The following is a 26,641-nucleotide window of genomic DNA, read 5'->3' on the forward strand; positions in this document are numbered from 1 at the left end:
AAGCACAAGCTGTATACACGTGTGAGGTGGACCGAGCTGCGTTCTGTGCAATCGTTGGCTGCGTACGTTGCAATGGATGACGTCTCGAGGAAGCCGCAATAAAAACGTGAAGTCTAGCACGATCCAAAACGCGCCGATCTTTACGCAAGTGTGGGAAATGGTGTAAATTAGTGTTAAAACCCAATCAAAACTTAACATTCAGTCTTACGGTGTGTCGAAGAGCGGTAATAATTCACCGTACGATCGAACCGAATCGAAAGCTTTGCTCCGTTTGATGCTGAAAGTAGCCGCTGGTGGGACCACGTTTTCGACCGGCAAGCGACAAGCGGCACAATGTTGACAAACAAAGTGTTTATGAAAAAAACGAAACGCGGCAATATTCTGAAAATTGTCCGCGAGCACTACCTGCGCGATGATATCTGGTGCGGCTCGGCCGCCTGCCAAACCTGCCCAGCGGAGGAGAACGCGGCGCTGCTGGACGAGGTGCCGGAACCGGTGAGCGAGCGGTTCGCCTTTCCGCACTATCTGTTGCTCGACACGAACGTCATACTCTACCAGATGGACCTGCTGGAGGAGAGCGCGATCCGGAACGTGATCATCCTGCACACGGTGCTGGACGAGGTGAAGCATCGCAGCGCGGTCGTGTACAGGCGGCTCCGGGCCGTGCTGTCCGATCCGGCCCGCAAGTTCTACACGTTCGTGAACGAACACCACAAGGATACGTACGTGGAGCGGGAACCGGGCGAGTCGGCGAACGACCGCAACGATCGAATGATTCGGACGGCGGCCGAATGGTATGGGAAGCATCTTGCCCCACGGGTTGGCAAGAAGTCGGCCCAGGCGGGCGTACGCATCGTGCTGCTGTCGGACGACGCAGACAATCGTGCCAAAGCGATGGCACTCGGGCTGAACACGTGCTCGGCCTTGGAGTACATGAAGGCGGCAAAGGCCACGTTTGCCCATCTGCTGGACAAGATTGCCCAGCGTGAGCTGGTGAGCGAATCGAAGGATCCACTGTTTCCTTCCCATCTCACGATGCTGCAGATACACGAGGGCATCAAGGGCGGGAAGTTGATGCAGGGCGGGTTTTTGGCGTCACGCGAAAATTACCTCGAGGGGTATGTGCGGGTCGAGGGTATCGAGAAGGCGGTACTGATTCAGGGACGCATGAACCTGAACCGTGCCGTCGATGGAGATACGGTCGCGATCGAGATGCTGCCCGAAAGCGAATGGAAAGCGCCGAGCGATGTGGTGCTGGTAGACGAGCAGACCGACCCGGGCGACATGGTCGAACCGGACCCGACGTTTAGCGTGAAGCCGCTGGCGGAACGCGAACCGACCGCCAAGGTGGTCGGCATCATTAAGCGCAAGTGGCGCCAGTACTGTGGCATACTGCTGCCCAGCCACATCCAGGGCTCGACGCGCCACATCTTCGTGCCGGCGGAGCGCAAGATACCGCGCATTCGGATCGAGACGCGCCAGGCGGCGACGCTCCTGTCCCAACGCATCATCGTTGCGATCGACCAGTGGCCCCGGCACTCGCGCTACCCGCAGGGCCATTTCGTGCGCGCCCTCGGGCCGATCGGCTCGAAGGAAACGGAAAACGAGGTCATCCTGCTGGAGCACGACGTGCCACACAGCCGCTTCTCGGAGGACGTGCTGGCCTGCCTGCCCGAGCTGCCGTGGACGATCACGGCTGCGGATCTGCAGCGGCGGGTGGACCTGCGCGGCATCACCGTCTGTTCGGTCGATCCGCCCGGCTGTACGGACATTGACGATGCGCTGCACGCGCGCCGTCTGCCCAACGGAAACATCGAGGTCGGCGTACACATCGCGGACGTGGGCCACTTCATACGGCCGGGCACGGCGCTCGACCGGGAAGCGGCATCGCGGGCCACCACCGTCTACCTGGTGGACAAGCGCATCGACATGGTGCCGGGACTGCTCAGCTCCAACCTTTGCTCGCTGCGCGGTGGCGAGGAACGTTTCGCGTTCTCCTGCATCTGGGAGCTGGACGACGAGGCCAACATCCGGAACACCCGGTACCACAAGAGCGTGATCAAGTCGAAAAGTGCGCTCACGTACGAGGAGGCCCAGATCATCATCGACGATGCGAAGCAGACGAACGACGTGGCCACCTCGCTGCGCCTGCTGAACCGGCTGGCGAAAATATTGAAAAAGCGGCGCACGGAAAAGGGCGCCCTCGTGCTGGCGTCGCCCGAAATTCGCTTCCAGGTGGACAGCGAAACGCACGATCCGATCGACGTGAAGGCGAAGCAGCTGCTGGAAACCAACTCGATGGTGGAAGAGTTCATGCTGCTCGCGAACGTCTCGGTCGCGGAAAAGATCGAACAAGAGTTCCCCGAGTGTGCGATGCTCCGGCGGCATCCCTGTCCGCCGCAGGCCAACTACGAGCCACTAGTGAAGGCGGCGGAGCATCAGGGCTTCGAGATACTGACCACGAGCGGCAAGGAGCTGGCCACCAGCCTGGACAAGGCGGTCAAGCCGGACAATCCGTACTTCAACACGATGCTGCGCATACTGGCCACGCGCTGCATGATGCAAGCCGTCTACTTCATCAGCGGCACCGTGCAGCGGGACGAGTTCTTCCACTACGGTTTGGCCGCCCCGATTTACACCCACTTTACGTCTCCGATTCGCCGGTACGCCGACATCATCGTGCACCGGCTGCTGGCGGCCTGCATCGGGGCCGATTCCACCTACCCGGAGCTGCTGGACAAGAAGGTCAACTCGAACCTGTGCAACAATCTGAACTACCGCAACCGGATGGCACAGTACGCGGGCCGCGCCTCGGTCGCACTGCACACGCATCTGTTCTTCCGCAAGCGCTCGGAGGACGAGCAGGCGTACATACTGTTCATCCGCAAGAACGCGCTTCAGATACTGGTGCCGAAGTACGGGTTCGAGGGTACGATTTACGTGACGGGGCGCAACAACGAGGAGATCAAAACGGGCGTCCGGTTCGTGTACGACGAGGAGCAGCAGACGCAGCGCTGCGGCCAGGTTGTGTTCCGCGCGTTCGATCCGGTGATCGTGCGGCTCAGCCTCGACTCGACGAACGTGCAGCACGAAAAGCTCGTGTTCGAGCTGGTGAAACCGTACATCGAAGGGTTCAGCGTGAAGGCGCAAGATGCGGCCGCGGAAGTGGAAACGCCGAAGCGCAAAGGCGAGCCGCAGCAGACTACGAAGTCGAAGAAAAACAAGAAGGCAAAGTAAGGAAATTGTAATCAAACATATTTTTTATAATAAACGCGTTAACGTTCCTCCCCTCCTAAAACGTGTTCGATGGTTGGCGTGTTACTGTTTGAAGGAAATGCCGGTGCCGGACCTGAGGGCTGGCTGAAGAAGACGCGTGCGCGGCGGAAAAGACTCATTGCACAGTGATGGGAAAAATGAAGTTTTCCTCGGAGTCGATCCCGGTTAGTTCCGAAGTTTTCTGGAATCGATTCCGGATAGTAGGTCCGGAATCAGTCTCCGGATTGGGCTCCAGAATCGATTCCAGATTCGGAATCAGCTCTAGAATTGGAATCGGTTCCAGAATCGGAATCGGCTCCGGAATCGGAATCGGCTCCGGAATCGGAATCGGTTCCAGAATCGGAATCAGCTCCGGAATCGTATTCCGGATAGTAAGTCCGGAATCGGCTCCAGAATTAGTCCCGGAATTGCTTCCAGAATCGTAGTCAGCTCTGGAATTGGTTCCTGAATTAGCTCCCAAATCAGAATCGGCTTGGGAATGCTACGTATTGATAGCCGCAAAGAATCCAAATTTACTTGTAAACGATCCATTCTCATGGAGATTCCCGGGCTGATTTCGCTACTGAAATTTCCTATTTCAATTCAAGAACTGATTCTCTTTCCGGAGCTAATTCCAATTCTGGAGTCAATTCTGATTCTGTTACCAGAACAAATTGCGATTCCCAGATCGATTCCAATTCTGGAGCCGATTCTGATTTTGGAGCCTAATTTGATTCCAGATTCAACTGCGGAATTGGCTCCGAAGTCAACTCCAAAATCGGCTCAGGAATCGGCTCCGGAATTGATTCCGAACAAATAATCGGAATCAGGTAGGTCCGATTCCGAGCTCCCACCACTAAATTGCATTGAATGCCATCGAAATGAAAAAAACAAATACGACTCGTAAATTACATACTCATTACACTATATTTTTGGCATAACTTTTGTTGTAAACAGATTCCGTTGACCGTTACGCTCCTCCCCCCTTTTTGTCTTTCACGGTTGTACGGTGGCCATGTCGCGACCGTTTTGTATGTGGCGTGGTTTTGCTTAGGCTCAATAAATATCATCTTCGATGCTGTAACACATGCAAATACATAATAATCTGGCGCACCACTGCGGCTGCGGGGTGTGTTGGGTGTTGGTGGTGTGGTGTTCACGCGTAAACTGTCCTTTCTTTCTTCCTGTCCTTTTGCTAAGAGGCTTGTATTTCGGGAAGGCCACAGCAAACGTGTTCTTGTTCTGTTATTTGATTTGATTCATTTCCTTTCTATCTTTCTCTCTACACCTCTAGCACCGTTGTTCAACGTAATTTTGTATGTAGTTTTAAAAGAATCGACCCTGATTAATAAAACTATCTTCCATTTCACTAACAAAGCTCACCTTTAAAACGTCCAAATTTGAATAAATTAAAAAAAAGATCAATTAAATTATCATGCGGCAAAGAACAAACAGTAGTACGCTATTAACTCCAACAGGCACAACAAGATGTACATCTGTCTTTTCCTCCGTCCAGTAAAAACCATTCGAATCAACGCGAAAAAGAAGCTGAACGGGTTTGTTTACTCAACAGCTTCATCTTACACAATATTCACACCATGTCCTTATCTATATATACGATTCACACATATAAAACGACTACAGCTTGTCAGCTATGTTACAGCTCTCTAGCCCATCGATAGTATATCTTTTCAACGTAAATGACTTAGCTTCTTTGTCTTTCGATTTGCTACACACTTGTTGTTGGTCAGTTGGTTTGTTGCGTTACCATATGTACAGCGGGTTTAAAAATATGCTCCTCTAGTGTTTCGTACAATCTACTATAGTCTCCTTTAGTCGGGAGAACTCTCTTTCTATACCTTTTCTCTGTTTTCAATCTTTTTATGTTTTTTATCCCTCCTTGTTCCTCGTTCCTCTTATCTCTCTCTCTCTCTCTCTCTCTCTCTCTCTCTCTCTCTCTCTCTCTCTCTCTCTCTCTCTCTCTCTCTCTCTCTCTCTCTCTCTCTCTCTCTGGCTGATGATGAAGAATGTAATATCACAAATAAAATGCTTACTGATATGACAACGAGACCACTTGCGGGCGTTTGGTTTCTGCTTGCGTACTGACAAAAGAACACACAATCGCATCACAATTTGCGGTTCCTTCATTCCGAACGTAGCCTGTTAAACCTAATTTAACAAAAAAGGATGGCCAACTACTTGTGCATGTTCGCTAAACGGATGTGTTTGCGCTTGTTCGTGTGCAGATAAACATCGCGATCGCAGTTGAATGAACACTTGCGATAAAACGATCTCGATGCACGTGAAAATGCTGTCGACTGTAATAGTATGTGTGCGTGTGTTTGTATGCTGAGGATACGTTAAACTTTGCGGAAGGTAATGGTAGAGGAGGGTGTAGCAGAATCATATCTCGTTGGGAGGACACAATCGACAATCGATGGAAAACGATGGAAGAGTTTCAAAATCTACCCGGACGATGGAACGAAAAAGAGAAAACTGAAACAGTGAACTGTTAGCTGGGTTGATTGATGTGGCGATATTTGCGATAGGTCGACCACTCCTGTGCTTCGGGTCCGATCTATCTATTCGTCCTGCTGAAGATGAAACCGCCCAATCGTACGGTAGCATACCCAGCGAAAGGCCGTCCGCATTCGGCCACAGATCCAGGGGCAAAGTCCACCGGCAGTTAGAACCTGGGAACACCAGTACTTCAAATAATCGGTAAAGTTGGTCATTAAGGAGAAATTAGAACTATTGGGGGGAAAGATTGGTGCCATCCGGCAATCGAAATACAGGGATTTTCAAGGTTATTCATACTTTTGGCACACTTCCTCGACTCTTCGCCAGTGATACGTTTGGCGCGCTGGTGATAAAGCTGTTGCATTATTGAAACTTTCGCACGAGAAGTCCTACATTTGCTATAAAAGAGATCAGAACGAGTGCCAAAAGTATCAAAACCCCTGACAACCCATGTAAACTAAAAGCTAAACAACTTTTAAAAGGATATTATAAGCTCCAAGGCGAATGGCCCCCGTTGATGTAGGACACGTAGGTGAAACCATCTTTGCACTTTCCTCGGATTGAGTAATAGTAAGGCAAAAAGGAGTGAAGAACAAATCTGAAATTAAACAGAGCAAATATGAGCATTTATACCAAGTCTCCAGACTCATTTACAGTGGATATTTACCCTCTTCGTTCGTAGAACAGAATGGCGGTACGGTTCGTGGTTAGCACGTGCAGAAAAATGGCCTTCACCTTGTGCCGCTCCGCAGTCGTCAGGTGGTTAATGAGGGAATCCAGCAGCAACGAACCGATGCCATTTTGACGGTACTTTCGATGCACACCCAGCGACAGAATGTAGCCAATCTCGGCATCCCGTCCCATCGATTCCGGAATAATGCCACGGTCCTTTAAAAAAACACACACACGAAACAGTTTCCATCAAGCCGTACAGGAGGGCAACCTTTCCCACTTTACCTCCTTGTTGAGTTTGCTGTACGATTTGATCTCGGCCACTATCAGCCCAATGATGCTAAAGTTGTAGATCGCTGCCAAGGCGAAGAAGCGCGTGCTGGAGGTAATGTCCACATACCACGAGAGCGGGTAATCGATGGGAAACCAATCCTGGCAGAGCGTTCGCACCTCCTCGAGATCGTCCGGGCAGAGAAACCGGAGCTGCACATCGTTCGCTGAACACAATGGTACCGACGGACATTCGTACGGGTTTTGCAGGCGCTCGTTGCTCTTGGTGCTGCTGAGGTGGTTCACCGGAAACCTGGGAAGGATAGCAATCGCCATATTAACTGTTAACACGATCGGTTTGCATCAGAAAGCCCTTCATCGGCGTGAGGTACGAAATACCTGCCACGGGGTGCCACTATTAAATACGATTACCTAACAAACCACTTCAGTGGTTTGCAGTTCACACGCGCTTGGTGGTTAATGTGTGTTAGAATTTACCATGTCTAGACGGGGACTGGCATTACTTCCGTGTAGTGGTTTTCGCCTTTCCACTTGGCCCAGAATGGGCGGGTCCCGGTTGCATCGCAAAACAAAAGTACAACAATGCATTTACCGCGTGTCGGTTGCAACCCCGCGACAGATGGGACAGAGAATCGTGCTTCCCGTACCAGCATATGCAAAAAGGGTTCGTTGAACGCGTTCTGGTTGACTGGCCGCCGGTCAACCGACGCCAGAGTGTGCATTATCAATTAGATTCGATTTATGCAAACATACATAGAAACGGCTGCCAGGCAACCCATGAACGTTTATTGCATTTTCGCGCGCCGTCACGGACAGGGCGAGTGGAGCGTTTGCGCCCGATGTCACCGTGCGACGGTCGGTAACAAAGACCCATTTAATGGTCAAATATTTGCTCTGCCAGTTTGGAAACCTGCGCTTCTACTGCTGCGTAAGCGCAACCCATTCCTTGCGTACATGCGCCCCTTCTTTTTGCTCTGCCTCCCCCTCCTAGTCCCTTTGTGGTGGGGGTGTGTGGGTAGCTTTGCTGATTGTACTTTGTAGCAAGAGCAAGGTAAACAAATACCTGCACCTCGGCGGAATTTTGCAAGCCGTCGCGCGTACCAAGGCAAACGTAATTTAGTTTCACACTTTGCCAACACTTTTTACACGTGGGGAATTGGTTTAAAAATCAGCCCTGTAAATCAGATATGAAAGCAACCCTATGCTTACCAGGTAAATGATTGAGCCATCGGTGGTGCTGCTCCCGGATCGGTCCGACGTGTTTTTGTCCGAAGCACGTTGCTCTGTACGTTCTAACTTTTCTTTCACACAAAAGCGACCCCCCCGGTCTATGGCTGAACCGCTACCACTTACGCTAGGCTGGTGTTATCGCATTTCCTGCGGAATCGAATGCAGCCGCAACGTTCAGCAAATTGTATTCGAGTGCCCATCGTGCCACACCGTATTATCTCACGCAGCCCCGCGTATCACAGCCACAATCTTCTTGCTGGTGGTGACATTCTTCTAACTGATACCAACAACAACAGAAGAAAAACTCTCACTACTTCAGCTTTCGCGGGGGGTTTTGCGCTCACCGACGTAGCGGGAAAAGGTTTTGATGGCAGTGGTGTAGGTTTTGGGCCTTTGCGGCCAATAAAAACTAGTCTGCAGGAAGGGAGCAGTTAATCAAAATCAATTAAATTTCGATTGCACACAATGAGAATTGGTTTGACAGTTGACCTTGTTTTGGAGATTTGCAGCTTGCTCCGTAGCTTGCCCATATCGGGTAACGAGCCGAAGCGCGCTGTACTGTTGCGGTCTCTTTCGCACTAGTGTGATTTGTGTACACAAACCATTATGACGTCATACAATGAGGACGAGCGTGTGAAAAGCTGGGGTTTGACTGCGGAATATCAAGATAAATAGATGAAGAATCATGAGGATGTGCACCATGCTATCATCTAGAGAGAAGACTTCATAATTGCTAATATCAGAATAAATTTATAAGCAAAAAAGGAAACTAAGAAAATGTAAAAAAATCTTTACTGTTACTTTATTTTTTTTAAATACTGTCTCTATAATTACGCACCCGTGTAATCGCTCCTTAATGTATCATTCTCCAACTGTCATATCTCACCTCGGTACATTGAATATCTTCATCTTGTGTGACCGACACTGCAGCCCGGTTCATTTCATTGTACAATTTCCTTTACTTTCTTAAGTAAATGTTTATTTAGACTAGAAAACAAAGTGCTAATTACAAACTCTTAGCTTTAAACTCCCCTTTCAATGGAGGACATCAACGGCGATATCATGTAAGTGTTGGTAATGCGCTGCACAATGAAGGCGACAAACAAGTTGGAGGCGCGATTGCCGCTCGTTTGGCTTTGTTTACGTTCACATAACCTTACACACGGTCCGTTTTCTGTTCCAGCCAATGGAGGAAGCTGTGGCAGTTTGTTTCGGGCATACATTACGGCACACCGAACGCGGATGTTAAGGAGAAGCTGTTCCAGGTGTCGAAGGAGCTGGTCGACGGGATACTGCACTACAAAAAGCCTACCAAAGCGTCGGAAGAAAAGCTGCAGAAGCTGATCAAAGACAGGAACCAGCTGAAGCTGCAACCGTTCGCCAACAAACTGCACCAATATTTGGTGAGTGGAGCTGTGGTTTGTTCCGACTAACTCATACCAATTCGATTGCTCCGCTCCCTTTCCTGCAGGACATAGATGCGGTACAATCATGGCAAATACTGTGCTACTATCTGGTGAACGAGTACCGCGGTGCGGCAACGGCGCTGGCGGAGTACATTTCCACCGAAACGTCGATGGTGAAGCTGCTGCACGACATCTGGACGTACCACACGCTGGAGCGCATGGTGCAGCTGAAGGTGATGAAGAATCTGCTGGAATACTTCCACTCCGGCACCCATCCGTACTCGAAGGAGTACCGCGAGGTGGTGGAAAAGATGGGCCTTCAGGCATTGCGCAAATCGTATCTCGCCCAGCTAACGCACCTGATAGCGGATCCGCCCAGCTCGCAGAAAGCGCCGCTCGCGGGCGATCTGCTGCACGGCCAAACGAGGGTCGCCTGTGCCGAACGGCGGCTGCGAGAGACGAACGAAATCCTGCAGATCCTGCTGCTGATCGTACACTACAGCGGCATCAGCCCGGAGGAGCTGGACCAGCTGTTCAAGCTGTTCCGCGAGCATTCGTTCGGCAAGCAGCAGGAACACCTGGACCCGGGGTCGGAAATCCATGCTGAGCTGGTGAAGCGCATCACGTACAATGAGCTTGCGCTGGTTTTCCGCACGCTCGATCTTTCCGACAAGTTTGACGACGCGGGCTGGATCGAGCTTGTGGTGGCCGCGCTCGACGGACCGATGGTGTCGCTGCATCAATTTCCCGAGCACGGGCCGCTGTTGCTCGTGTGGATGCTGTTCAATTTTCGCCTGCAGCACACGGTCGAGGACGAGGACACGACGAGACGCTACCAGCAGCTGGGATCGCGCGCCATCAAGCTCGGCGTGTTTGAGTATCTGCACGCGATCGTATCGCATCCGATGTTTAAGGACCAGAGCCTGACGGCCAGGATCGTACGGAAGTCCATCTTTAACCATCTGGGATTTCTGTGCCAACTGTTCGATGCGGACGAATCGATCGCCCATCACAGCAACATTTACGATCTGCTGAGTGAGCTGCTCACCTCGCCAACGATTGCAACGGAGTTTTGCAAAATCGAGGATCACCCGATACGGGCACTGTTCAACATCTGTTTGGAGCACTTTCCGGTCGAGTTTACACCGTTGTCGAAGGTGGCGTACGCGCTCGCATCGGCCGGCTCTTCGCAGAACAAATACATACAGGAGCTGCTGGAAAATCTGCCCGTCTATACGGAGCTGTACACCGGGCAGAACCAGTACGAGATACGGAAAGCTGCCAGCTCGAACGAGGACGAGTTCATCCTGTGCCACGATTACACGCCATCGAGCAAGATTAATTTCACCATCCCGCGCGGTACGAAGCTGATCGTGCGAGACCTGCACAACCAGCGGACGTACGTGCACTTTAGCACGGGCTACAATTACTTTAACGCACTGCACCACGAGATAAACGAACTGCTCGAGGATGCTCAAGCGACCAGCACGCTGAACTCGGAGCGAGTGCAGCGGATTGCGACCGGATTGAAGTACCTGGCCGTGGCCGTCCGACGCATACAGCAACCGCACGACATCACCGCGGAGATGGTACACCCGACGGAGATGGTGTTCGATGTGCTGCTCAAGTTCCGAGCCGTCCCGAACCCGCCGGTCGATCTGCTGGTACAGTGCCTGAACGTGTGCACCGCGCTGGTGCCGCTGTTCGAGCAGGAAATATACACGCGCATCATCAACCTCAACATTCTGCCTTCGGTGAACAACGCGAATCTAACGTACCAGGACTACGCCAACGGAGTCGGGTACGATTCGAGCCTCATCGGCTACTATCTGATGAACGTGGAGCGGAACGCTGGTCGCTATCCGATCCTGATGGCGTACTTTAACTTCCTCAAAACCTACACCAAGCTTGGGCGCGACAACGTGTTCGGCGTGGAGCTACCGGGCGCCATATTTCTGCTGCGCGAGGTGCTGCCGTACGCCAACAACTGGCGCTTCGAAACGAGCTCCGACCGGTACCGGGTGCTGGTGTTCGTCGTCCAGTACATCTACGAAATACTGCAGCTGAGCGAAGACAAGCTCGAGAGCGATTATGCGCGCCGCGTGCTGCGGGACGCTTGCGTGTACAGCCTGCTGAACCGCGACAACGGCATGGTGCTGCTGAAAATCGTCGGTCTCGGCAACGGCTACCTGCAGGCGGTGATGGAGCGCGAATCGAACTGGATGCTCGTGCCGGAGCAGCAGCTAAACCTGATGATCCAGCACTCGATGACGATACTGATGCAGATATTGCGCCTGAAGCGGCACATCCACGAGTACGACCTGTCCCCGCTGGAATCGGCGATCTACACGCAGCCGAAGCAGCGCGACACGCTGCGCATCATCCCGATGGTGACGGGGTACATGAGCAACATCTTCAACCCCCGGCTGCCCATTCTGTCCTGCCGCCTGTTGCGCCGGTTTGCGATCGAGTTTCGCATGTCGCTGCTGGCGTGCTTGGACATGGAGCCGGACCAGATCCGGCACACGTTCCTCGAGCGGCTGCACGATGAAATTGAGAGCGACGATCTGAAGCTGGCCGTGCTGGAGTTTGTCGAATCGTGCGTACACAAGCAGCCCGGACTGACGGAAGCGTTCTTCAAGGTGAACTACGGCAAGCCCGATCGTCGGTTGCTGCTGGCAAAGGACGGTGCGGCGGCCTCGGGCAGCGGTGGCAAGGGCCGCCCGAAAACCATGATCAACGACGGCATACCGACGTACATGGAGGAGTTTCTCGAGGCCATTTCGAACGATCCGGCCAAGCTGGCCAGCCCGCTGCTGTCGCGCATTATGTCGCTGTTTCACGCGCTGTGGAAGAACAACATGCAGGCGCTGGTGAAGGGTCTGCTGCAGAAGCCAAACTTTTGGTCCTCGCTGTGCAATCCGCTGTTTAGCGAGCAGACCTCGAGCAATGTGCGCTCGTACAGCCAGCTGTTCAACATACTCGGCATTGAACTGTTTCGCGTCAGCTCGGCTACCGGCCTCAAGATGGGCCCGGAGCTGACGAAGGTGTTCGAACGCTTCTCCCAAACGTTCGGCATCTTCAAGCGGTGGGTTGATATTGTGCTTGAGCTGCCGCACGCTGACACCCACCGGCAGACGGCGGATGGAAGCGAAGGCAATGTGAGCGTCGGTTCCGGCGGTGGTGGTGGTGTCGGCCGTACCGATAATGCCAACGAACAAACGCCCGACTGGCTGGGACGGTTGCAATCGTTCAAGGATTTGATCGTGCTGATCGTGCGCAAAAAAGAGCCCGGCATTTCGCTGCCCGATCGATGCAAAACGTACCTAGCGGAGCGGCTGCTGGCGGTGCTGGTCGAACGGGTGGAGCAGCTGCAGGATTTGCGCCCACTGATCGTACTGTCGGAGCTGTACCTGATCGTGCTGTCCGATTTCGATCACAAGTTTACCGAGGACGCGACCGAGGACGACCAGATGCTGGGGCAGATCGAAACGCTGCTCAGTCTGCTGGCCATTTCGTACGCCGACATACACCAGCGGGCCAAGGAGGCGCTGCTGGCGATCGGCATTAAGACGGTCGAGCTGCAGGCCGACCGTTTGCTGCAGAACTACACGCTCGCGGCGGAGATAACGCGCGCGGCAGTGGACATTGCCGGGGAGGAGATACACGCGCTCGAGCTTGCCATTCAGGCGCACGGGCTGAAGGCCAAAACGGTGAGCGACGCGATCGAGGGCAAGCAGTACAATTCGCTGCTGCTAGCGATCAATCTGCTGAAGCAGCTGACGATAAGCTTCGATCAGCCGGAGGCTGGTTCCGCAACGGCGCAAGCCAGTGCCCGGTGGGTCAGTTGGCTGGTGAAGGGAAAGCTGTTCCAACGTTTGCTTAGCATCACCGGCACGGTGCTGCCCGAGTACGGTCGCAGAAAACTGGTGACGGAGCTGCTGAACCTGCTGATTCTGCTTGCCGAAAGCCGCTGCTCGGAGGAGCTGCTGTACAGCGACGTGGGAGACTACCTGTGGTTGAAGCTGTTGCCGCCGAAAGAGTTGCTCCAGCGTCCGTACGTGATGGCGAATGTAAGCTAGAGAAGTGGTTGCTTTCTATTCCTTTCTATGATATATAATGTATTTTCTTTTTCACCCCGCTTCGCAGGAAACGCAACAGCAATGGCAAACGCAAGATTGGTGGCCAATTTACTCGAAAGGCATACACCTAGTACGGGCGCTGCTCAGCAAGCATGGCTATCGATTTTTGCGCGATGCAATCTTTTTCGTCGGCATCCACGAGGAATATCTCATGGATTCGCTAATGCTCGCGAAGCAATCGCTCGAACCGAGCGCCTTTGTGCTGATTCTCGAAACGCTCCAGCTGCTGTGCACGATGGTTCCGTTCGAAAAGGAATGGCGGCTAGAGCACAGCCAAAGTTTGCTCAATCTTATGGTAAGAAGAATAGGAAAGGAGGGCAAATGGCCAGCGAGAAAATTTAAATTCTCTCTTTCTCTCTCTCCATTGGCAGCGCTGCACTCAGTTCCTCATGGATCATTCTATCTCGCTGCTGTACAGGCCGAAAATATTGAAGCGACTCACAACGGGGACGGCGGACGCGGTTGGGTTCATCGTGTCCGAGCTGGAGATGGATCCGAGCACGATCGACACTTCGGACGAGCTGGTCGGTGCGATGAACAACCTGATCGAGATCATCACACTGTGCGCCAAGTGTTTGCTTTGCTTCAGCCCCCCGCTGCTCTCCCTGCTGTGCGATGTAGAGTTCATTCCCAGCCAGTGGTGCCCGCTGATAGAGATCCAGTTCGGTGCGCCCAAGCTGAGCAATGATAACTATTCCCAGCTAAGCTTTGGCTCGCTGCTGCAAGCGGTTTGCATTTTTACAAAGGTTCTGAACTTGGTAAGTCCAGCATTAGTATGATAGTTTGGTTTATGAGAATATTAATCAATCATACACGTTTGCACAGCAACACTACAGCTTCCACGAAACACCGCTGAACGAATTGCCGGCTCAGGAGGGTACAGAGCAAGATGACACGATCGACGGTTCACTCACGATGGGACTGCTCTCGCGCGGTAATCGATCCGCCCTTGGGGAATCACCATCGCCAGCCGGCTCTCCATCGGACGGGTCGCGTCTGGGCAAGAGGGTGCAGTTTGCAAAAACGCTCTCCATGACCAGCGTGTCCAGCTACACTTCCACCAATGCAATCACGCTATCGAACGAGCTGCTGACCCACCTGGACACGAAACGGTGTGTCTGTGGACTCGAATACGTGTTAACACTGCTAACGTCCCAGAGTTTGTTCGCGTTGAAAGATACGAACCTGTCCCAGCGGGAGAAGCAGCTCATCAAGCGGGAGCTTAGCACGGAACTGCTGATCTTTCACGATTTTGTGAAGAAACGCATCCTGAAAGATGCGAAATGCATTCTCTCGCGCAAGAAGCACGGCGTGGTGCCAATCATAAACGATCCTTACGCTGCAGCGCCCGATCACGACACCGATAACGACGATGAAGCCGATCGTACTACGGGTGGTGGTAAATCCGCATGCGATCGATCGAAATCGTCCGTAGCGCAGCAGTCGAAAAAACAGTCCTCTGCCAGTGCACAACATTCGATGCGCATTAATGTGGTTCGCAAAATGCATCTACAGCACCAGCAGCACCAAGGCACGGAACAGCAGAGTGGCAGCAGCAGCAGCAGCAGCGCCGGAAATGTTTTAAGCCCGATCGCTGGCAGCAGCGGTAGTCAGGATGTGGTGGGACGTAGCTCATCTACGCCGGTGCTTCGGGGGATCCTAAAACCATCGCCATCCGCCTCGATAAAGCGGGTCATGTTCGATGATGGGCTGAACGAAACTGCCAAAAGCATGGCCTACGTAGAGCCGGAAGATGAACCGATATTTTTCGAACCGCAGGAGCCCCGTTTTACCGGCCTGTCGCACGTGCAAATGGTGGAGGAAGACTACATTCATCTGCTCTCGAACGTGTTGCTTATGATTGGCCAAAGTGAGAACTGAAGGAAAGGACGACACTGTACGCTTTACGTAAGTCTATTGCTATATGTTGCTATACTTTATTTTGAATAAATTTACGAAAAAAAAAATCAAAGCGCAAATTCATGCAAAAGCTTATACAAAGTAGTGAAATCACACGTTTGTTTGGCTATGGAATATCAAATTTCTATCTAAATAAGAGACAATTCCCGCGTTATGCTTCATCATTTTTTAAAATATATTTAAAACCTTGCTTCTGATCGGTTCAATTCCTAAATTTAAACGCCATTCTTAGCAATAGTATCCTTTATCCATTTGTAGTAGTAGGCAACACTTGTGTGGATATCTGGAAATCCCTCACCGCACCCTTTGTTGTGTACTGCTTTGAATATACCGACCAGTTTTCCTTTCCATGTCACAGGGCCACCAGAATCTCCCTAAAAGAGCCGGAATTGTTTCCCCCATTAATACACTTTTACTAATGAATTCTAAGAATTATTCAATGTACATACCATACATGCTCCTTCGCCCCGTTTTGATAGACTACAAATTGTGCCGTCATTAAGATACGTTTCATTATAAATAGCCCGACAATGATCAATCCCTATGGAGGGCGCATTGATGGTTTGCAGCTTAGCAGGACTCGTCCCATTTCTCATTTGTCCCCATCCTGTCAGTGTAAGTGTAGCATTTTCCGGCACAGTTTCTGTCGTGAATTCAATCTTTTTTACCCGCTCGTTAAATTTCAACGGCGTTGTTAAACGTATTAACGCGATATCATTAGGCGTTGAACTGAAAAATAAAGGAAACATAATTAATGCTTTGAATTAAACTATTAAACTGTCTTAGAGAGTAAAAAAACATACTTAAACATAAATGTATGCACTAGCATCGTTGAGCAATTGTCGTAGTTAAAAAAGCGATCTATAAAATACGGTGTGCCGCCCTTTTTCAAATCATTTGTGCCTGCTACAACACGAGTGTTGTTAGATCGTTCGGAGAAACTAAAATGAAATTAGATTAAATTAGGATAAACAACACAAAAACATAATTATGATTAGTGAAATCATACAATTGTAACAATGGCACACAGTGCTCTGCTGTCAATATCCATCGATCACCGACTATCGATCCACTGCATGTGCTGTTACCATCAATCTGCAGTGAAACCTGATACGGTGCCGCATTCTCCTCTGCATCCGATCCATCGACAATGTAGTTAGCAGCGAAGGAAGATATCGGATGATCTATTGGACTTGCACTACCTCTGCTAACGCATGCAAGTAGAATTGCGAAAATTATATGCACTACCATTTTTCCTCGTTTGCGTAATGCTTATCCTTCTCACAACCACAAGTGACCTTCCTTGATTGTCGGACACACTGACTGTATATGAACAGAAGTTCTCTTTTATATACTGTTTGCTCAACAGCGGTACAGATAACAATTGATGATTTTTGCTACGCTGATTAACGCTTAATCGGTAGGAGGAGTATTGTATATGATGCTATAAGCTCAAACCAATAGGAAAACATGTTAAATTTCACAGCTTATATTTTTCCATGGTTCTTAAGATGCGTTTTTTTTACTTCAGGCAGCAAATAATAAGATAAAACTTTGATGAACTAATAGTAAAATAAACATTAAGTACCATTGAAAAAGACGAAATCATATTTACTTTGTAGGTTTCATTACAAAAACATTTACGAAATAGCTATAAAAGGACATGAGGAATTTTATATTTTTTATTTATTTATAGAATATGTGCTTCATACAGGGTTTCCAACGGTTTATTGGTTGGTTTCCATCAATTTTTGGTGGGTTTCCATATTTTTTTGGTGCGTTCACACGATTTTTAGGCCGTTTCCCGATTTTGTTGGTACAATTGTATTGATATCCAATCGGAAAATACCAATAAATTATGGGAACGAACCAAAAATCTATAGGATACGATCAAAAAACTGTAAGAACGCACCAAAAAATAGTGGAAACTGACTAATAAATCGTGGGAAACTCTGTATTCTAAAAATAACATAGTTTTTCTTAATTTGCTTATTTATTGATTGATTGATCTATTTCATTTATTTTTTATGAATTAATTAATATATTTATTTATTTATTTATTTTATATGTATTTTTGTTTCCAAATCCGTTTTTTCCAACATCCGTTTTCCTTCAGTCAACAACTCTAATAATAATATGTTTATTTGAATTATTCACTTGGTATTCAAATTTCAATATTAATTGTTGATAATTTACATATTCTTTAGTGTAATGCTTTGATAGTTATGTAAGTATTTTTGTACTAGCCTACTGGAATATGATTACAATCTGTTCCCGAATTCGGCGATTCTCGAATTTAACGATTTTCGTGATAGGTGGATATGCAAATTTAACTGTTTTGATTGCAAATTGTACGCATGTGTTTCATTAAAAGTCAAGTGCAAATAAATGTGGGTTCTAAGGTTCTGGTGTAATAATTTTTAGGAAATCCTATTAACAAATCCTAATAAGAAATAATATAAATAATTCCAATCGACCAATCCTAATGAGTGTTATCACCAGCGCGTCAAAATTATCGCTTCACGTTCGAAACAGTAAAGAACGTCTTCAAAAAATATTAAAATCCCTGGAAAACCCTGCAAAAATGCATTTCTATATCATTCTACAGCCTGAGGAAGGCTTTCACCTCAAAGAACCTGTCGTAACAGCCGAAGGTGTGACTATATTGCACCTATATAGAACCGATACTCACATACGCTTCTGAGACATTTGGACACTGTCCAAATCTGACGAAAACCTCGTTTGAGAGGAAGGTTCTTAGAAGCGATATTGGTTGCCTCTTTGTAGAAAGACAACGGAGGACCCACTGCAATAACGAGTTTTACAAACTGTATTGGCGATCAAACCGGAAAGCCCAGCCTTCCACAAGGGCCAAACCCACAGGAGAGAGTGTTTCATTTGACAATACCTCTAATCGCTAAATAAATTGCGATCACACGTGTACACATTTAATGTCATCAAACATCAAGGTCCATATAAGAAGCTGTTGAGGTTTGGAAAACAATCCACATGGCTTCTGAAGTATGATTAAATGAAAACTAAACCCCATTTTACTTACGACGGTTTCAACTTCTTCGTGATCTTGGTCTGTCGGATGCGTGCATGAAATCGCTCACGGTCTCGTACCTTCGTCTGTTCATTGGTTATGTTAAATGGCGCCTTCCCGCTCAATCGATCGCTTCGATTTATTTAATCTGTTATCTTTCTGATTTCATTGGAGCATAATGAACCTCAGTATGTTTGCATCACTAAAACATTATTATTTTCTTTATCTTTTGTGAAAATCAATGGTCACATAGAATGACTGGTCAATCCTAATCACTATTTGCTGCAATCGTTGCCTTAATCCATGGGAGGAAGTAGCTGATGCGCGAGTGGACATCAAAATATCCCGCACCGCATCCTTTTGACCAGCTGACTATGCCAACCTGTCTTCCATACCATACCACTGGGCCTCCAGAGTCACCCTGAAACAAGCAAAGAAGCGCATGTTGGTCATAACTTAACACACATCCTTTGGGACTTATTATTTACTCACACCACAAGTGCCTTTGCCTTTTTTAACAAATGTACACAGATGTCCAGGGTAAATAAAATCTGGTTGCATCTTGCGACAAAGCTTCAAGGCAATGTTTTTAGCTTTGATCATTTGAGTTATTTTTGTTGTTTTGTGATCTTTACTAATATAACCCCTACCGACAAGTGTCAGTGTGGCATTATACGGAACAATCTGCGACAATAATTCAATCTTTTTAACACGCTCTCCAAACTTCAAAGGGCTCCTCAAACGAAGCAGTCCAACATCGTCACGAAATGCGCCTCGAAAGTATCTATAGGAATGATACCGAGATGATCAATGTACCACGACATCACGTCACTGTTGTCACATTAGCCTGTAGCCTTACTTTTCATGAGCTATAGCACGATCGATGCGGTATAAAGTTCCACTTGCAGTAAAATTATTGGTCTCAACACGAACAGCTGCATTTTTCACCATATTCCTTTATGTTAAAAATATTGATAAATACGTTTTTTTTTGTAATGAATATTTTTCATACCTTTTAATACAGTGTGCTGCAGTCAATATCCAACGATCCGCTATAATGGAACCTCCACAAACGAAAGAGTTTACTGTTATGCTAACTAGATATGGTACCTTCTTATCCTCAACATTAGATCCTCCAATGATCGGTGCTAAAGGCTCAACAGGCGATGCTTCCAATGAATGAACTACTAATAGTACTAAAGGCACAATGCCGCTGAGAAACATATTGGCCAGCTTTAGGGAAGAGACGCCACAAACCAACTGAGAACTGAGTGTACATCGTGGGTGATACATGAATATTTATACTATCCCCACAAGTCACCGAATAGTTAAGTCGTTGTATTTGTTTTTTTTAAATAATAACACTTTTCAAACACAGGTTATTATGAGTTTCCTTCCTTCTAAATTGATAAGAAAAATGGTAGTTAAAACCATCTCTAACTTCATTCTAATAAGTATACAGTGTTGTAGTAGTGTAGCGTAAACGTAATGTAGCGTAGATCGTCATGTAAAAATAAAAGAGTGCATTCAATGTGAAATCGAACGGATTATTATGCTAGGTAAATTTGATTCAAATTGGGACGATTATGACTCAAAAAATAGCGAATATTCGCGATTGAATCGAATGTATCGAGTATTAATAGTTGAAATAATTTTCGAAATTTCTAATGAATAAGCTTAAAAGTTTCGGAGATTTTATTTCAAATCCTCCAGAAGGTGTTGCGTGTAATTACAAAGTAACAATTTAATGTACACGCGAAACTTATGTGATATTACACGCGGCTGTGTGATTCTTCATAAGTGTAGAAAGCCTTATAGATCGGTATAACTGAACAACAACAAAAAAAGAAAATATTTTTTTAGAACTACTACGGTGTTAAACAAAATAAACAATCTTTACTCATAACTTCTCAAAATCCTGCATGTTCTTATCCGTTAATGTGACTAATAAATATGATTCCCATTCTTTATATATTTTAAAGCCACATATGATTCCAACGTTATGTTAAATATTTATGGCTTAGCTATAAGAAAAACCCAAACATAACGCAAATGCCATTTGAAGACCCTTTCCTTTCAGAAAAATCCTTTCAGAGACATATGATGGTGGTTTTAATTAACAACCATTACGCAAACAAAGTGGCCGATATGGGCTCTAAGATCGTGTCGATTCGAAACTGGAATTAAGACCCTCGCCCCGCTTATAAGTAAGCAAATGTACATCTTCATAAACTCTCCAGTTGAGAATCTCTCATTCAACCTTCCAGTTAAACGCTTCAGAAGAACCTTCATTAGTCTTACCGATCGCTTAAAGACTGCCGATATCGAGTTCTTTTCCCTTTACCATACCAGGCTACCCGGGCAGATACACCCCAATTTTAATCGCGATTTGTCAGATTCTAGGAAGAAGAAGTAGAACTTGAAGTAGAGTAGAAGTAGAAAACATAAAACGTTACCATAAACCATTTTATAGCCAATAAAGGGGGTTCCAAAGTTATTATCATTTACCTCTACAAGAGCGCATTTGATACTGTCATTGCTTAACATCTGATATCAGTTTTGTAGGTTTCAATGATCACTATTAGCTGCCATTGTTTTCTTAATCCAACCATAGAAGTACCTAATGCTGGCTTGTACATCGGGTAATCCAATTGCACACATATCCGCCATTGCCCAACTGACTACGCCAACCTGTTTCCCTTTCCATACCACAGGACTACCAGAATCGCCCTAAAATGTGAAGACAAAGGTGTTAGCTATGCATGTATAGATTTTTCCATAAATTCTTTACTTGCCTTGCACGGACCATGCCCTGCTCTAGAAAAAGTACACAGATGTTCAGGGTAAATAGCACTACCGTTTGCCATCTTTCGACAACGGTTTAGACCAATATGTTGAACTTTAATCACTTGAGTTCGTTTGGGGTTTTCTTTGTTCCATCCAACGAATCCCCATCCAACAATTGTCAGTGTAGCATTAATCGGAACGATCTCCTCGTTAAGTTCAATCTTCTGAACGTGTTCCTCAAATTTTATTGGGGTCTTCAGACGAAGCAGCGCAACGTCATTGCGGATTGTTTTAGCACTGTATCTGTTAAAATAATCACGATTAGATCAATGTAACACGGGATTCGTTATTAATTTAATATTCTAACTCACCGCTCATGTGGTATAACACGATCGATTTGGTACATTGATCCACCTTCATAGATATCATTTGTTCCCACCCGTACTACAGTTAAATTTGTAACATTAACGCTGAAAAAGCGAAATCATCACAACAGAAACAATCAATTATTATAAATGTATGTGACGTTAGCGAACTGTTTTACTTTGTTACACAGTGAGCTGCTGTCAAGATCCATCGAGCGGCTATAATCGAGCCACCACAATATGTTTCAGAGTTGTTATACACCAAACCAGCTAGATATGGTGCCTTCCCATCCTCAACATCAGTGCCACCGATAATGAGTGCCATTGGAGATAAACGATCAGCAATAGCGGCACCGCTAACTTCTTCCCTATGCCCTAGTACTAGAACCAATATGAACACGGTAGCACTGATTTGCATTGTGTATGATTTAGCATGTAACTGTTCGGTTACTAAAACAACCAACCAACACTGAATGCCCCTTGATACTGAATTAAACCATTTTATACTTTCTTGTAAGCTGCATTCTTCTGTTGACATTGTATGTTTTGTTGAAATAGTTTTCCCTGTAGTAAAATTTATGGATTTCCAACCTCGTAATGTGATAAGAATAGTATTATTGGTGCTAGTGTTGTACTTATTAGTCTTATCTTTGTATCTTTAAACATGTTTTGTAACCAGCTTTTTTGAGTTTGTTCTCCATCTAGTCACATTTCTTCGACCTCGACCTCTGCGACGTTAGCTGCAGTTACCTAGAAACAACGATTGCATTGATTTATTTCAAGAATATGCTGTTTTATAATGCGAAATCATTTGGCAAAACATCAAAGTAGACATTTTGTCATTTTTGAAAACCGATTTGATCGTTCCCGCTTCGATCGTGTTTGGAAAAGATCGTGTTTGATCTTCTTTTGCATCAAACTTTGGAGAGTAGATTTATTTTTTTCAATTACGTTATATTTCGTTCTTTCAATTACGATGACTAACACTAGACATTAAGCTAACCTAATAAAACTAAACTAAACTCACAGGTACGGAAATTGCACATTCATAAGGGCAGGATTCATAACGGATAGCAGAACAGAAGCAGAACAGAAAGAGGAGATAGAGAGGTTAAAGCCAAACTAGTCATAATAACATTCATTAAATCGACGCAAACAGCTCACAAAAGGACCATTACGGGCATACCGTGTACGTCTGAAGAGTGCGGGAGAGGATATAAAAGGTAAAGCCCGCGTCAGAGAAATTGAACGTGAAATTTTGGGTTTTTCTGCTATATTTCAATAAATTTTAATCGTGCACCAAAAGAAAGCATATTCAATTCCCCAATTATATGGGCTTTAAAACATATTGAATTAATAAATTAAATACATTTCCTTGCGATTCCCACTTTGATCACGGTGAAAAAATAATGGTAAGCGGAGAATCACAAGGAAATGCATTTAATTCATTATTTCAATACATTTTACAGGCTAAACAGCTGGGAAATAGAATATCCTTTCTTTTGGTGTACAATAAGTCATATTCTGATTAATATTAAATGAAATAAAGCAAAACAAAACCATTTCACATTCAATTTCACGCAAGGTCTCAAGCAGGATGTTGTCCAACAGTAAACCAGCCATGAAAGTTTCCTTTGCTGTATAACAACGTTGTTCAAGAGATTATAAATTCAGTACCTGACAACGTTCTAGATAACTAGGCAGTGTAGCGGCAATGTACTCTAGAAAGGGCAAACATATTCTACGCCTAAAATACAGTTGGACGCGTTCCGGATTGGAAAACCACACTGACTGAGATGGAAACCGAACAATACAGGCATAATATTCAAGAACAAAACGGACCAGACAGCAAAAGAGAGACTTAAGACAAGAACTATAACCCGTAGCTCTATACATTCTGCGTATGAGACCAATAGTCTTCATAGCACGACCAATTACGTACTACATTACACATTATTACACATGAATCAGAACAATTGTTGAATGAGAAAAGATTGCGAGAACGAGTAAATGAAATCACAGAACATATATCAGGACAGTGTTCTAAAAAGATGCAATTTTAGTTGATCGACGATGGTGAATTTGAAATTACTTTTAGCAGTTGATATTTCGCATTGAAACATAGTACATTGAACTTCAAGTAATGAGTTTATGGAAAGCTTTTATCAAGCCCAATGCAAATAAAAACATTAAATAATAGAACTACTAGATAGAACTACTACAAAATGTATGGATCGTGGCATGTAGCTTGATGCATTTATACTAATTTTAATGCAGCCTTCGATAGGGTTCCACATGATCTCTTGCTGGCGCATAAACTGCAGAAACTCGGCCTGTCGATCGACTCTTAGAAACCATCCCTAGCTGATCTTTCAAGGCGTACGCAGTACGGTTGCAGCGATCCATTTCTTGTCTATCTCCATCGTATTACCAATTTTTAACCACTCTAAGGACGGGCTTGATGTAGGACGCAGGAAACGACGCAATGTGTATGAGTTGTTCCTTGATGCGGGAACTCTGTCAGTGTCGCCAACTGTTTCAGCAAATGCAGTACGACCTATTGGAGCAGACGATAACGAAAACCGCGGTAGACTAGTCCAGTACTGTCTGTTGGACGTAGTTCGTGACTTATCCGGCTGCGTGGTACTGAATAAGTCTCGAAAGCCTGTATAGCAAATGTCGATACAAAAATCAAGTACTCTACAGCTTCCTTCTATCCTACCTGACGGAACAGAATAAGAGTAGAAGTGATGATTGATGTAAATAATGTCTAGAACAGTAGACAAGCTAGTTTAGGAAAATTTTACAGAGAAAGTAGAAACATTCAGAACATGCAGAAAAAATGAAATACATTCTTATACATAAAACTGAAAGCTGTCAAATACACTGGTATTAGGGAAGGTTGATCTTACCTTGTAGCAGGTTATATTAGACATTCTATTGACTTTGAAGTTATTTAATGGTACAAAACTCTCGATCTCGATATTGTCGCCGTCAACTCATACGCTGCCTCCCAATTGGGCCTTTTCGAGCCTCTGTCAAGCAGGTATATCGTCTTGGTTGCATTGATCATCAATCCAAATCTTACGGCTTCACGTTTGAGTCAATACACGAAATGATAGTGTGATATTAGTTAGCTCTAGTGTGTGCTGCGCTATGACACTACAAGTAGCAGCAAACGAGAGTTTCTTCATCTTATTTAAATAAAATGGTAAAATCATGGCATCTTTCATAATTCCGAATGGGAATATTGTTCCAGAGTATTATGATAAAAAGTTGATGATAAATACGAATCCTATGTAGGAATCCAATCTTTGAATGTTGGCTTTGTGTTTTTTCCTTATAGAAGTATAGACTGGTGTTGGGAATTTCGTTAAAAAAAGGAACGGAACGGAACTAGTTCATTTTTCAAAAAGAACGGAACGTGAACCTGGGGTGCAAAAGAACCGACCCAGAGCTTAGAAGCCAAACTTTCTTCCGGGGGGGGGGGGGGGGGGGTTCATATCGGACACCAAATCTAGATGGGTTCAACCTATTCCCAGTAAGCAGTACCAGCTGTGCTAATATAAAGCATGCATTTATTATGTAGCATTTTTTAAACTTTTTAGATGCGATGACCATTCGGCTATCAGTAACTTATTAAATGCCCATAGCAGGATAATCATCCCAGCGTATGGGGGCTGATGTTATTGAGTGCTACGAGTTGACGATTGTATCACGAGATTGACTAATTATTTGAATTTCACTTACTATTTAAAACAAATAGTTTTTTCACACAAATCGTTTACAAGATCACAGCACTCAAACGGTTGTCGAATGGAACAGAATGCTTCAAATCGAATGGCCAAATATTGGAATCATGCCGAGTGCCAAGATCATGTGGACATCGTGGCATAAAAAATAAATACATTTTATTTTTCGTTGTTCATACTCGCATATCATAATACATCTTTTCCAACCTGTTCTGCCATATGAGTAATAATTTAAATTTTATAATAGTTATTTGTCTAGTTTAGACTAGCTAAATTATAACAAAAAGTAGAATAGATGTTACAAATTGCACCATAATACCAAATGCAACACCCTTTTTGGTTTCGCTTATCACGATTTTTATATACGATACGCGACGAAGTGCGATGAATATTCCTGTGAGCATGGGAGAGTGCACAGGCAACACATACTGTATGCGAGAAAGAGTGAACAGTTATCTTGCATGCAGCAAGCAACAGCCGGACAAAGCCGGTTTTTTCAAAGAACGGAACGCACGAACGATAGCACCTTGCTAACAATATTGAAGCGGCAAAGACCGGAATGGAACGGAGTGAACAGAAAGAACGAATTGAACGGAACGGAATGAACGGAAAGAACGGAATGAACGGAAAGAACGAAATTAACGGAACGGAACGGAATGAACGGAATGAACGGAACGGAACGGAACGAACGGAAAGAACGGAAAGAACGGAATCAACGGAATGAACGGAACGGAACGATTTTGTATAAAGGATCGGAACGGAACGGCCTACATAAAGAACGGAACTTTTTTACTAGGTTCGGACCAGAACGGCCAACACTAGTATAGACTATAAAAACTTCTTATAAAAAACAGCTTCCGTTTGTTGAGCTTCATTGACTTACTCAGAATTCATTGAGTTTTCAAATGCGATTTTCTTCGATTTTTTTTAAAACAAAATTGCTTCCATTTTCTCGTAAAACCCCATTACTACAATTATTAACGTTCCACTAGAGCCAAAATGTAATTAAAAAAATGTTTTTACTGCTTAGATTCATTCGGAACTATTGGCACGTTGATTGATTCTCAATGGGATTCATCAAAACACTTCCCAGTGATTCCGAATGTGATCCATTCGCAATTCCTATAGGATAGTAATCGAGTCGCGATCAAATCCCAATAAAGAATCATATTTGAAATTCAAGTTACATCCTTATTGCAATCAAATAGTAATAGAACCACAGTCGCAATTGCATCTTCAAAAGGTTTCGATCCGA

General features: G+C 46.0%; 6 protein-coding genes across 9 annotated transcripts; 2 read left to right on the forward strand and 4 right to left on the reverse strand.

The window, feature by feature from the left end:
* Nucleotides 1–74: 74 nt before the first annotated feature.
* LOC120904682 (exosome complex exonuclease RRP44) lies at nt 75–3,299 on the forward strand. Its single transcript, XM_040314887.1, has one exon. The coding sequence runs from the start codon at nt 334–336 to the stop codon at nt 3,235–3,237; it is 2,904 nt and encodes a 967-aa protein (XP_040170821.1). The 5' UTR covers nt 75–333; the 3' UTR covers nt 3,238–3,299.
* A 1,950-nt stretch (nt 3,300–5,249) lies between these two features.
* Nucleotides 5,250–8,469, reverse strand: LOC120895660 (N-alpha-acetyltransferase 60). 3 transcript variants are annotated; one of them, XM_040299194.1, is made up of 5 exons: nt 7,948–8,469; nt 6,733–7,030; nt 6,443–6,663; nt 6,263–6,373; nt 5,250–5,976 (listed from the first exon to the last, which is right to left on the reverse strand). In XM_040299194.1, exons 1-5 carry the CDS (start codon nt 7,965–7,967, stop codon nt 5,838–5,840), a joined length of 789 nt encoding a protein of 262 aa, XP_040155128.1. In that variant the 5' UTR covers nt 7,968–8,469; the 3' UTR covers nt 5,250–5,837. The 3 variants fall into 3 exon arrangements, with proteins under 3 accessions (XP_040155128.1, XP_040155129.1, XP_040155130.1); XM_040299195.1 differs by having other exon boundaries at nt 5,827–5,960; XM_040299196.1 differs by having other exon boundaries at nt 5,864–5,969.
* A 394-nt stretch (nt 8,470–8,863) lies between these two features.
* LOC120894287 (nucleoporin Nup188) lies at nt 8,864–15,515 on the forward strand. The gene is made up of 6 exons (XM_040296790.1): nt 8,864–9,032; nt 9,152–9,371; nt 9,440–13,447; nt 13,524–13,811; nt 13,888–14,274; nt 14,342–15,515. Exons 1-6 carry the CDS (start codon nt 9,007–9,009, stop codon nt 15,395–15,397), a joined length of 5,985 nt encoding a protein of 1,994 aa, XP_040152724.1. The 5' UTR covers nt 8,864–9,006; the 3' UTR covers nt 15,398–15,515.
* Nucleotides 15,516–15,587: 72 nt separating this feature from the next.
* On the reverse strand, nt 15,588–16,771 carry LOC120894289 (chymotrypsin-2-like). The gene is made up of 4 exons (XM_040296792.1): nt 16,446–16,771; nt 16,240–16,377; nt 15,886–16,165; nt 15,588–15,810 (listed from the first exon to the last, which is right to left on the reverse strand). The coding sequence occupies exons 1-4, from the start codon at nt 16,685–16,687 to the stop codon at nt 15,652–15,654; spliced, it is 819 nt and encodes a 272-aa protein (XP_040152726.1). The 5' UTR covers nt 16,688–16,771; the 3' UTR covers nt 15,588–15,651.
* A 1,808-nt stretch (nt 16,772–18,579) lies between these two features.
* LOC120894288 (chymotrypsin-1-like) lies at nt 18,580–19,764 on the reverse strand. Its single transcript, XM_040296791.1, has 4 exons — nt 19,495–19,764; nt 19,342–19,437; nt 18,975–19,266; nt 18,580–18,903 (listed from the first exon to the last, which is right to left on the reverse strand). Exons 1-4 carry the CDS (start codon nt 19,704–19,706, stop codon nt 18,751–18,753), a joined length of 753 nt encoding a protein of 250 aa, XP_040152725.1. The 5' UTR covers nt 19,707–19,764; the 3' UTR covers nt 18,580–18,750.
* A 537-nt stretch (nt 19,765–20,301) lies between these two features.
* LOC120894290 (chymotrypsin-2-like) lies at nt 20,302–22,108 on the reverse strand. Of its 2 annotated transcripts, XR_005738183.1 has the most exons (5): nt 21,814–22,108; nt 21,641–21,739; nt 21,278–21,572; nt 20,991–21,212; nt 20,302–20,900 (listed from the first exon to the last, which is right to left on the reverse strand). XR_005738183.1 is itself a non-coding variant. In XM_040296793.1 (4 exons), the coding sequence occupies exons 1-4, from the start codon at nt 22,050–22,052 to the stop codon at nt 21,051–21,053; spliced, it is 795 nt and encodes a 264-aa protein (XP_040152727.1). In that variant the 5' UTR covers nt 22,053–22,108; the 3' UTR covers nt 20,352–21,050. The 2 variants fall into 2 exon arrangements, 1 of the variants encoding a protein (XP_040152727.1); XM_040296793.1 differs by having other exon boundaries at nt 20,352–21,212.
* Nucleotides 22,109–26,641: the final 4,533 nt, after the last annotated feature.

The sequence above is a fragment of the Anopheles arabiensis genome, chromosome 2, assembly GCF_016920715.1.
Source record: "Anopheles arabiensis isolate DONGOLA chromosome 2, AaraD3, whole genome shotgun sequence".
NCBI classification, from domain to species: domain Eukaryota; kingdom Metazoa; phylum Arthropoda; class Insecta; order Diptera; family Culicidae; genus Anopheles; species Anopheles arabiensis.